At 34.4% G+C, this 13,206-nt stretch overlaps 1 protein-coding gene across 1 annotated transcript in view; it reads left to right on the forward strand.

The window, feature by feature from the left end:
• Nucleotides 1-13,206, forward strand: part of TMPRSS15 (transmembrane serine protease 15) — a gene marked incomplete at both ends in the record, with an annotated part of 114,529 nt that overhangs the window by 40,094 nt on the left and 61,229 nt on the right. The window contains 3 exons of the mRNA XM_080822906.1: nucleotides 7,374-7,479; nucleotides 7,773-7,923; nucleotides 10,894-11,029. Of these exons, the coding sequence (XP_080679032.1) occupies nucleotides 7,374-7,479; nucleotides 7,773-7,923; nucleotides 10,894-11,029 (393 nt within the window). The remainder of the gene's footprint in view (nucleotides 1-7,373; nucleotides 7,480-7,772; nucleotides 7,924-10,893; nucleotides 11,030-13,206) is intronic.

Consider the following 13,206-nt stretch of genomic DNA (forward strand, 5'->3'; position numbering starts at 1 on the left):
GGTCCTGAGGAAAGGGCTGTAAGTTTAAGTAGCTTTTTGTGTGAATATTAGATTTAGATTTCAGGGAGAAAAATAACATTGGAAACAATAATAGTTGATGGGAAAGACCAGAAATCACAGGGAATTATCAGGAGATCAGGAAGTCATAGTGGTAAGACCACCCATGAAAATCCTGAAAGCATGTACTTACGATACCAAATTAATCACTGAACAGGGAGTTACTAAATATAGAAGTAATATGGATCTTAAAAATAAGGAAAATTACAAAAGGACGAATAGAAATTTCTGCATTTAGATCATTTTTTTAGGCAAAATCCATCCTACGATATGACTTGTCAATAGGTTACTGGTGAAAATATGGTTCAATTAAAAAAAAAAAAAGAGCATTACAATCTTCTTTTAACCAGACATGGCTATAGGCATTGAGCACACAGATCTCATATCACCACTTCCATAAAGTCTGTTTAGAACTTCCAAGTTGAAATTTTCCTTTCCATTAAACAATTACAAACACTTCTTTTATTTCTCCTGCCACATGGTATTATATTTTCTTAGTTATTTGTTTATTTTCAGAAACAGGAAACTTGCCTTTTTCATCTTTGAATTCCTAGTACATTCTCAGTATCTGAATCTGATTAACATGTAAATTGTTTTTTAATTTATATGAATGTATATCTACAATTTTGACTCAATGGATAATTTCTGATTGAGTGAGTTATTGACTTACTGAAATTTCTTGTAATTTCACAAAATTGCTCAGGTTAAAAATACCCTGAGCACATGTGCATTATAATTTATTTTCAATGGCCATTTCTATCACAGAGATCAATACACTTATTTTTATGAACAGAAAGTAGCTGATTAAATGTCAATTTTGAATAACATCTGGTAAGAGGACATTAAAGAATTCATTTTTTCAGGCAAAAATGTATCTGACTAATCCTGTTCCTTTAGACAATGCTCTCCCTGGGATAACAAAATTTGGTTCATCATACTACTTCAACTTGATCAAAATATTGCTTAATAAAAAGTGACTTCTTTTGACCCATTTTTAATCTATTTCTATAGTCATCAACAAAAGCCTCAGTTGATTAATTCTTCTATTCCTTTATTCAAGAAGTGTTTGGTTTTTTGTTTGGTTGGTTTTGGGTTTTTTTTGGTTTTTTTGAGTCCTAGTCCCACTCAAGGTACTCAAAATATTATCTTTGACCAGAAATAAAACAGATTTTCTGCAATCATGGGACACGTATTCGGGGTGGGGGAGAAACTTAAAACTACAAACTGAGCAATGTGTATGACAAATTGTGGGTATGCTAGATGTGAGTCAGTGTTCTGAGAAAAATATATAGAACTTTGTAAGGGCAGTGGTGAGGGCAAGTATGCTGAGGTGCTATTGCAGATTACAACAGGGTGATCAGGTGAGTCCCATTGAAAGATGACATTCAAATCAAAACTTTACAGAATTGAAGGAATCAGCCATATAGATTTTTCTACACAGAGAGAACAAGCAGAACAAAGGCTTTAAAAGGACCATGCTTGGCCTATTTAAAGAAAAGCCAGGAGGTCAACATGGATGATATGGAATAAACCATGTCAGTAGAGTGCAGGTAATAATGGGTCTTCTACAGCTTTGGCTTTTTCCTCAGTGAAATGAAGAGCTATTGGAGTTTCTTAAGCAGAGAAGTGATAGGATTCACACTGGCTGGCAGAAGAGTTTATGGAAAGGCAAGAGTGTTGTCAGGGAGAATGGTGGAGAGTTATCACCCAACGGAGAGAAGAGGCCATAGGACTTTCAGATCAGTGGGACCAGATGCAGTGAGAAGAGGTCAGATTCTGGAATTAATCTGAAAGGAAAGGCAATAGGATTCTACTAAATTAGTTAGCAGTGTGGAGCTATGAACAAAAATGTGTTCTGTGTAGATGACCAATCCCATTAGACCAAACATGTTTAGTATTGAAAATGATGACATGCATACTATCATTTGTAGTTAATCTTCTTTGAACGAATGACTTTCCAGAGCCTGAATTTCTATAGATAAATTAGTAATCTGTATAGCTAAAGACTAACTCCAAAGTGATAATCACCCCAGCTCTCTGAAGAAGCCTGGCCTAAAAGAGTCAAATAATTTGACCACATCTTTGTCTTTACTGTAATAAAAAAAAAAAAAAAAAAAAAAGGGCTCTGCCACAGTTGGACAAGAGTAGTTAGAGGAAAGTACAGAAAGCGTTTATATCTATTGACTATGACAGATACCTTTTATGTAGTTGAAATCTTTGATGTTCAAATGATCATTTTTCTACTTTTATGTCATCATAATAAGAGATAAAATAATTCCACTGATATTTGAAGAATGTAAGTACATTACAGGAGAAAAAATGGTTTCAGCTTGCCAACATATTAAATAACTGAAGAAATAGGATGAAAATGACCAAAGTGAAACAGGTTGAATGTCAGGTGGAGGTTTTAAATAGTTGGGTCGGAAATGGAGTCTCAGGAGAAAGTCGTGTAGCTGGAGTTATTTAAAATGAGACAAGTCAGAGCAGTTCAGAGCCCACCAGAGGCCGTGGTGTAATGAGAACGGATGATAGGATTTAATAGGTTCTCTCCAACTCTCATACCAGTGATTTCATAATCTACCAGACATTCCGCCCCCACACCCCCAGGGGCATTTTTCTTCCAACCTGCATTTTTATGTGTCAGAACATCCTACCTCTGAAATGGAAGAGAATTAAATCTCTCCTGCTGTTCCTCTTATCCGTGCAGGGCTTTTTTGTTCTTTGCCTTCACTTTAAATGACAGAAACGTCTAAATGAAACAGATAAACTTTGAATTAACATTGCTTTAGGGAGGAACATCTAAGCCCCTTAACTTTTGGCTCCTTCTAAAGAACTCTCTCCTGGTAGAGCAGAGAGCTATGGCCTCCTAAATCTCTCCACTGTCAAGGCTCCGAGTTTCTCTGTACCTCTTAGAAGCAAAGGGAGTCAGTGGAGATGGTGGCAATGATACAGGGCAGCATCTGGGGGTGCTCAGAACTGGCTCGTTTGTTCAGAACATTGAGAGAAAATGAGGTCAGTTACATGTGAAAACTTCAGAAATGGAGGGGTCACAAGAGGGTAGACAACCCAAAGAAAGCGTTTCTTTGTTGGCCTTTCTGAATGAAATCATAATTGTTTCCAATGCATAGGGGTCAGCATAGTGTAGTAGTAAAGATCATTAAAATAGAGACTCTGAAGTCAGCTAGATTTAAACCAGCACTGCAAGTTATCTGTTCTCTTCTTTGCCTTAGTTCCATCATCTGGGAAATGGGTTGATGATAATAAGACCTGACTTTAGAGGCACGTTTTGATCATTAAATTGGTTACTATGCTTACCAAAAAAAAAAAAAAAAAAGGAAAAGAAAGAAAGAAAGATAAAGAAAATGCCTGGCACATGACAAGTGCTATAGAAATGTTAAGTATTATAACTATTTTCTTGTTGTGATGCAAAAGCATTCAACAGACACAAATTGGCTGTGGTACTGTTGCTTTAAGTGGTAGGCTTGGAGAAAAGTAGTTACATTGCTCAATTTTCAAAAGAATATTAAGCCTTTTAGATATTTGCATTTCATTTAGCATGGATTTTTTTTTCTAAAATAAGTGTGATTTTTGTGTTTTCAAAGTAGTGTTGTCTTTATTCCCTTATCTTTCCTGTGATGTCGAATTTTAGAAAATGATGTTACTTTCTAATATACATAGACTTGAATTTGAACCATTCTATAATCTAAAACTTTCAATATTTATCTGCTAGGTTCCGTTAATTTTACATAGGCATGCACTACCCACAAAATGGTTTATAACAGCTAATTTTCTTCCTGAGAGGGATCTCCAACTTTCCATAAAGTTCTACTGCCTCTCCGGTTGCTGCTATCTCTATACCATATCAGCACATGTTCAACACTTTTTCTCTTTAATTGACGTGTTGGATGTGAAAGGTTAGGTTTGTTTCATGGAGAAATAAGCAGAAAAAGGGATAGAAAGAAGTTGTAAGAAAAACCTAAGGCTCAAGAAAGAGATTCACTGTATGCTTAAATTAACAAAATATATTCAGTCTTCAGGGGTTTAGGCTGACTCTGAGGTTAATTCCAAGTGTTCTCAAAGACATTTCAAGAAATTTGTAGGACTTTAAAAGAAACTATCATTTGACCATAGCAATTCCTGTGTGGTTATGAAAAATATCTATTTAATCATTCCTTTTGTATATTCCTTTATTAATTTAAAATAAAAAAGCAAGTCAAATTGGTATAATAAGAATAAATTAAGCAACATTCAGCTAATCCATATTGAGATTTCAAAAATGAACTAAGTGTCGTTCTTTTCACAAAGTCTAGCAGTTTTAAAAGTCACCGTGAACATGAATATAATAGAACATACATAATAGAACATATAAGTATGTTAGTGACTATAGAACAAATAGAACAAATTAAGTAACATCAGAGAAGTACACATGTAACAGATTCACAAGGAGTGGTCCCATATAATTGGGAGCACAAAGAGGAGCTTTCTAAAGGAGATGGCAGTTTGATTTAATGATCTCAAAAAATTAGTAGGATTTTGACATGTGCAATTGTAAGGAGAAGTAGAGTAACATAAATACACAGAAAAAAAAAAGACCCAAACATCTTAACATTTTTAGGTGTTGAGCAAATTAAAATAATCTAATATTGCAGAAGTGCTGTGTATAAATGAATTATAAGAACTATGGCTAGAAAATAACATTGAAGTCATACATAGTACAGAAGCCTCAAACATTAGAGTAAATATATGTTTGTTTAGTAGGAAATAAGGAGATGGTAAAAGATGTTGAATAAGGGACCAATTAGATTGCGTAGAAGGAGGCGTTATTGAGCAAGAATGTTGGAGATGAATTCTCAGAGAGAGTTGGAGAACTATGAATAAGATAAACTTGGAAATAAATAGTGCCAATGATGTTATAACTTAAATCATAATCCCAAGTGTTAGGATGTCCCTACTTGTACACCTGGTAAGATATTCCAACAGCTATGTTGTATGAACTTCTGGTTTCCATACTCTGAGAGGAATCAACTGGATATACAGCTAATTGAGAGTTTATCAAATGGAGAAACAATTGAAATTGTGCCATATTAAATTATTGAAGGCAAAAAGAATGAATAATCTTGAGAAGTTTTAGAAAAAGCAAAATAGTAACCTTTAAATATTTGTAGAATTAACATAAATTCATTTATCCTTAATGGGCCCAGGAGCAAAATGAGAAAAAATAAGCACACAATAACTTACTTTTTAAAAAGAAAAGAGATTCTAATTGTGTTGAAATGGAATGCACTGCCTTGAACACAATGATTCCTTCTATATCTGAGAGAGATTAAACAGAGGTCAAGTGACCCCCACAAGCAAATGTTGGAGATGAAATTTAAGGACAATTAGGTAGACTAAGTAAATTTTTATGTAAGCAATACTCTATTTTTAAAATTCATGATTTTATGAAGAATTTCCTTCATCTTCTAATTTATTAAGAATTTAACAGGTATCACAGAAATTATTAATGTATTATTTATCATTTATTATTTAGTTTTATTATATTACTTACTATTATGTTATTTTATTTTATATTCCAAAATATGCAACTCTATGTGATATTTAATAGATTATGCTCTTAAAAATTTATTTATGGAAAATTCTTAAGGTACTGTAGTCCACCTAAGTACATGTTATCTGAACAATGAAACAAAACTCATAGCATCATATCTTTATCAAAGCAAAAATCTCATATATATTACTGCTTAATGAGTAAGCAATAGATTAAAAATATTTCTAAATGTAACTAATTGATTGAACATGGACAAACATAAATAGAAGCACAATAGTTTTTATGTTGTATAATTGCTGCTAACTAGAAATATTTCTTAACAGGGTAGCCAGTTCATTATTTATTCAGGGAATTCAATGGCATTTTAATTATTCCCTCCCCAACTATATTCTAATCAACTAAAATTAAGGTCAACTCAAAAGGGATTTGGATTTCAGCACTTAAAGTGTAGATTCTGGCTCATCCCCTCTGTATCTACGCTACAGTTTTTGTTAGACTGAGCGCTAACTATAGAGCTAAAATAAGTACTCATGAAATGCCATAGCATTATATAAAGTAATGTGTTAATATAAAATGTTAAACATGCATTCATTTTCATTTTACATTTTATAACTTAAATCCAGTGGATGTATATTTGTTAATATATTTGACCATGATTTCACCTTGATAAAATATTCATTCTGAGGGTTTTTTTTTTTTTTTTTTGCCTTACCAATCTAAATATAAACTGATATATCTGTTGGCAGTTTTAGTAGTATTTTCTTCACATCTTATCCTTACGCTACATGTTGTAAATGACTAACTCTGAATTTTACACAGCATTGTCTATAAAAATTTCTGTTGGAAAACACAAGAGAGAAGATGCTTGATTTCAAATAAACATTAAATTTCAGCATTTCATAAAAAGCTACACTAATTAGAAATCAGATTTAGAAATTATAAATCAGATTTACCCAATATTGCCTTTTTTCATAGCATATTTTGCTACATGTTTCCTGCTTTCTGTCATAATATCTGAGCAGCAAGCTAAGAATAAAAAAATTCAATTTCCCTAAGAAAATGTTCAAAATTTTCTCACTCTAGCAACTCTTCCCACACTTCAGATGACTCTAGTCATTGGTTGGAATAATGAATTCCAGACCAAAAACACTTTATGCAGTGGCTTGAGCTATTATAGAAAGCTTTTATGTAGATTAGCATGTTTCCTACTCTTCTGTGATCTGATTAGTTACCATTCAAAGGAATATGGAAGATGAAACCATTATAAAATCAGGTAATTTCTTATATAGAGAAATGCAGTATAGTCAATGGAATAAAAAACTGATGGTCTTTGAAACTCTTAACATCACCTTCAAATTTGTGCTTAAATACTTGCATATATCATGAGTTAGTCTACCGGCATATCTAAATACTCTTATGTGATCATTATCTCTAAAGAAGTGAATTGATAAAAACATCTAGTAAGTGGGAATCGAAGTGGTATCTGGTGACAGTAATATGATAAAATAATCATGTGGACTCATAAAAAGTCAGAATTTGATATACCCTTAGAGATGCTCCAGTTCAAGCCTTTTGTTTTATAAATTGGGAGGTCCAGAGTTGTGAAGTGATTTTCCTAAATAATAATGTATTATGGAATCTACCTTCCTTCCCACTCCTTATATTTTCACCTTAAAGTTGTTTCTTTCTCCTTATAACATGATATATCTCACATAATGAAATTGCTGACAGTTAAATGAAGTAAAAACTTCTTTTGTTGTTTTTACAGGATTTTACATTTCCACCCCCACTGGACCAGGAGGGAGAAGAGAAAGAGTAGGACTCTTAAGTCTCCCTTTAGACCCCACTTTAGAACCAGTCTGCCTCAGTTTCTGGTATGTCCTAGACACATGTTAAATACTCTTATTTATGTGTACCATTGCCTTTGTCACATTGCCAGGATTGTGATTTCACTAAGACATCCCAAGTTTTAATGGATTTGCATTATTTTTTCAATTGATAAAATAGCAAAATTCTGGAAGATCCCCCCCACACACAGTTTACTAACAACTCTTTCATTCAAGGAAAAAGGGAATATTCCAGAGAAAGTAAAGGATTCAGAAGAACCTAAACTGCACTTATTCTAATGTTGTAGAAATCTAATCATATGTGCTTGTTTCCAAATTAGGTATTATATGTATGGTGAAAATGTCTATAAATTAAGCATTAATATCAGCAGTGACCAAAACATGGAGAAGACAGTTTTCCAAAAGGAAGGAAATTATGGAGAAAATTGGAATTATGGACAAGTAACATTAAATGAAACAGTGGAATTTAAGGTTGGCAAAATACCTTGTGATTTATAATCATGTGTTTGTGTTCTAAAAATGGTTATACAATTATAGTTTAAGATAATATGATGAAAAAAAATATTTTCTGAATACAGCCAAGTCATTTTCTCTACTTTCTTAGTCTCTTTTTAAGAAAATCTCGGAGTTTGGAGGACCTGGGTGGCTCAGTTGGTTAAGCACCCAACTTTTGATTTCAGCTCAAGTCATGACCTCAGAGCCATGAGATCAAGCCCCATGTTGGGCACTATGATGGGTGTGGATTCTGCTTAAGATTCTCCCTTTCTGTGCTGGCTTTGGCAGCACATATACTAAAAAAGCAAACAAACAAACAAACAAACAAACAAAAAACAAGATTCTCCACCTCCTCTTGTCCCTTCTCATTCCCCATCCTCAACGTGAGCATGTGCACTCTCTCTCTAAAAGAAAAAAAAAAAAAATCTCTGAGTGCCCTTATTTTCATTTATTCACTAACTTATTTAAAAACTATTTATCGAGGGGCATCTGGGTGGCTCAGTCATTGAGTAGTCTGTTGTCAGCTGGGGTGTGATCCTGGGGTCCTGGGATAGAGCCCCACATCAGGTTCTCTGCTTAGCGGGGAGCCTGCTTCTTCCATTCCCTGTACCCCTCCACCCCTCTTGTGTTCTTTCTTGTTATCTCCCTCTCTCAAATAAATAAATAAAATCCTTGAAAAAAAAAAAAAACACTTATTGAGGAACAATTTACTACATGAAAGTACTACTTATAATGATCCATAAGATCCATAGAAATATTGGGGGATATTACAGCTTTCTTCAGCAACTTTCTAGCAGATGCCAGCCATGTCTTCCTATGTCCCCTGCTCACCTAGAACTTCCAGCTTTTCACAGATACCACCTAGATCAGCCCTGCACTTTCCTAGGGAGCCATTTTTTTCTATTAGAATAGCCATGCCCATCGGTATCCATCTACCCTGCCCAACTTTGATGACTTAATCTATATATTTCCTTTAGAAATAAATTCCATGAGCTGTATCCTTGGGATGTCTCTGGTCATTTATTTCACATTAAGGTGAATTAATTTTTCAGATAACAGCTTAATGTGTTCTCTTCCTAAGGGTGTTTGCAATTAAAATACAGGATAATGCAGGCTAATAGTTTGACCAAATTAACATTGTTTTAATCAGGTCATTTCAGGCAAGAGAGTATAACTTTCAGAAGGTGTATATTTGGACAGACATAGTCATAGTGAAGGCTTTGGTTTTTCCTAATGACTTTGCAGAAGGAGGCAGTAATCAAACACCTTCATCTACATTCCTTCCATCTTTCTTTCCTTCCCTTTTTCTTTCTTTTCTTTCTTCCGAGTCTATCTAATTTTTTTTTTTCTGTGAAGTTTTCTTCTCCAGCTTTGTTTTCTGATAATACATTGAAGGATAAAGGAAAACAGAACATCAGGGGAACAAAGGAATGGCAGAGCATAGAAATAAGTACAGTAGTCTCCCTTGTCCGTGGGGTATATGTTCCAAGACTCCCATGGATACCACAGATAATAGTGAACCTTATATATGCTATGGGTTTTTTCCATACATATGTACCTATGGCAACATTTAATTTATCAATTAAACTCAGTAAAAGATTAACAGCAATAGTAAAAAAGTAGGGCAATTAGAGTAATATACAATTAGAGTAATATAGCAAAAGTTATGTGAATCTGGTCTCTCTCCCAAAATTATCTTATTGTATTGTATTCATTCTTCTTTTGATGATGTAAAATGAAAAAATTCCTACATGATGAGATGAAGTGAGGTGAATGATATAGGCACTGTGACATGGCTGTGATAATACCTGAAGAAGGATCTTCTTATTCATAACCCAGCTGATCATGAGGCTCTGAAATCACAGAAAGTGAAACCTCAGATAATGGGGGACTACTATATTGCAGAGGCCAATCTGGCTCAACCCACTGAGCTTTTTTTTTTTTTTTAATAATATAATTGGATCCACTTTTTCAAGGTTAGCTTATCAGGCAGAATGAGAGCATTGAGTTCTACAAATACTTGCACCTTGACTTTGTCACTGTCGTGAAATCTTAAGTCACTTTAGTCTCTTTGAAATTCAGTTTGCACGTGCATGAAAAGGAGAAAATAATCCTTATTAGGAATTGTGTCTAGTGTGAAGAAGGTGAAAAGAATGAACAAATGAGCAAATGGATAACTCTACAATAGTATTGAAAAAATTAAATGAGATAATGTATACAATGTGCCTAGGAGAGCAATTAATGTATTGTGGGTATTCTGTTTATGTGTTTCCTACACAAAAGAGGATCCAGGAAAGTTCAGATAAAATACCCACTGTCTTTAAGAACCTAATAGTTTTCATCTGACTACTGAAACTTTCTTCCAAGTCTGGGTCTGTGTCTTCTGGACATTACCCTCACAAAGTATCCCACATCAGTTTCCTGGGTGAACTATGACCAGTACTAGTTGGCCCTGAGTGATCATATTACACTTGTATTTTCTCTTGTCCCTTTCTTTTCTCAATTAAATTATCTAGTTGGTGTGTCTTCTCTTTATGGCTCATTTGCTATAAGAAGGCAGACAGCTACTCAGATTTCTAAAATAGTTGCGGGGAGGAATCTGTGAGAAGATTGCTGTCCCTTGCCAGAAAATGTGAATCCATGTCAGAGTACAGTAGAGTATGATAAATCATGAGACAGAGACATAGAGAAACTGTGGCAATATTGCCTAAATCTGAAGAAAAACACTAGTGAAAATTTAGATTAGTATGAACCCATAAGAAGGGACGTGGACTCAGCAGCAGGATTATAAAAAGCAGAATCTATCAATATTTCACTGTGTAGAAACTTGCCCTCTTATATTTGGAGTTGGTAATACTGATTCTCCAGCAAATATTGGGCCACAAGAAGAATCAAGTCAGAAAAAGATTAGAGTAGAATGGTTTCATATCCCTCTCTGAATTGCAGGTTGCTTTTAATGCTTTTAAAAACCAGATCCTGAGTGATATAGCATTGGATGACATTAGCCTAACGTATGGGATTTGCAATATGAGTCTTTATCCAGAACCAACTTTGGTCCCAACTCCTCCACCAGAACTTCCTAGTAAGTAACTTTAACATGTACTTTACTAATGAAAGCATTATATTTTCAAGTAGATATTCTTTTGGCTTTTCAAATTATCTCAGCCTAATGTTATTTTTTCACTAAAAGTTGAAGATTCCAAAATATAAACAAAATGGAAGTTAGCAAAATATTGCTTTATACATACACTCACAAGGAAATCACTCAGTACTTTGTTATGCACCATATTTATAATCATTTTAGTATATTTTTATTTTTTAAAATAAAGAAGGTGCTGATTTCCATTTCGTTTTCACTAGAATACAGACTAGTTCTATATTGGCCATGTGGCATGGTGGATCATTTTTTGGGAAGAAGCCTTAAGGGTCTCATGGTCATCTTAAAGAGTGATGTTAAGATCAAAGAGAAGTTTGGTTGAGCTTGAAACGTACCGAGCCTATTTCCAGAATAATTTAATAATAATTTAATAATAATAATAAAGTCCATTGGGCCTGGACTTTAACTAGACTGACCAAGATCACACAATTTTTTTTTTTTTTAAATCCTGAAATGGTGCTTCTGTAAGGCTCTGCAATGGGCTCCCTTCATGGAACCACTAATGTGTTACAGTTGAGCAGTGTCCAGGATTTCCCATTCCTATGGGGTCTTTTTTTTTTTTTTTTTAAGATTTTATTTATTTATTTGACAGACAGAGATCACAAGTAGGCAGAGAGGCAGGCAGAGAGAGAGGAGGAAGCAGGCTCCCCGCCAAACAGAGAGCCCGATGCGGGGCTCGATCCCAGGGCCCTGGGACCATGACCCGAGCCGAAGGCAGAGGCTTTAACCCACTGAGCCACCCAGGCGCCCCTCCTATGGGGTTTTTTAACACAAAAGAACAAAATGGAGTCTCTTTCTATACTCTTAATTAAAATTGGGAACTGACATTTCAGAGGAAAAATAGGCATATTACCCATCTTATAATATCAAAGGAGACAATACCTTCATACCACTTTCCAACTATGGGATTTGATAGAGAAAAAAAAAAGCATATAATGATAAATTGTATCAAACATGTATTTTGCCTCTACTAGTATGTCTTCATTGCATTGTAGTTTTGATGTAAAAAAAAAAAAATCCTTTTTATCTTTGGATTATGGCAGTTGGAAACTGATCTAGTCCTACAGCTTTGCTTATGTCAAACCCCATGGATGTTTTTGTTTTACCATGGATCTCAGCCCACAAACACAGCATTTTTTCCATTTTCATTTCCTTCCAAGTGCACTTGAAACTCTTCCCATAATAACATCAGCAAATCAACATGGAGAACATATCCAAATTTGACTTTACTTCTAAAACTATATATTTTTCTGCTCTCAATCTTTAAGTTAAAAAGAAAGAAAGCAGTCTTTCAGATGAGGATTTTTAACAATTCAAAAGCTCTAAAGATAAATGACCGATATTTGAGAATGGATAACGAGTAAGCTATCATTAAGATGAGGATAGTAATTACATTGCCCTACTAATTCCATGCCACCATATTGAATGTGCACTTAGATTTTACCAAAAGGATAATTTACACTTACCATCTTTTGTATTAACATGTTTAGATGCTTGTATGGGCTATACATAAATTCTTCAATATTTCAAACATTTATTCAAATTTTATAAATAGCTACTATGCACAAAGCACTGCACAAGAAATATAATATGTAGTAATAACCAATGCATGGAAAAATATAATCCACATAAAGAAATAATTAAGGCAATATATAATCATGTGCCCCTAAAAGTAGTAAATGAGAAAAGTAAGTGATAGATTTTAAAGAAAGTGTGAACTGGAGAAAGTTTTAAGGAATTATTGAGACAGTAGGACACTCATAAAACTGAAACAAAGGCAGAAAAGTAGCTTACCTTTTCATATATATATAGACCACAAAATTGTGGCAAGAAGTGAGTTTCATGGAGTGCTTGGGTGGGTCAGTGGGTTAAGCCTCTGCCTTCAGCTCAGGTCATGATCTCAGGGTCCTGGGATCAGCCCCACATCAGGCTCTCTGCTCAGCAGGGAGCCTGCTTCCCCCTCTCTCTGCTTGCCTCTCTGCCTACTTATGTTCTCTGTCTGTCAAATAAATAAATAAAATCTTTAAAGAAAAAAAAAGTGAGTTTCATGACACCAAACTCTGGGTCTCATTCACCTTTGCTTCACCAGGGTCTGACTGCTT

Source organism: Martes martes (assembly GCF_963455335.1).
Source record: "Martes martes genome assembly, chromosome: 1".
In the NCBI taxonomy this organism is placed as follows: Eukaryota; Metazoa; Chordata; class Mammalia; order Carnivora; family Mustelidae; genus Martes; species Martes martes.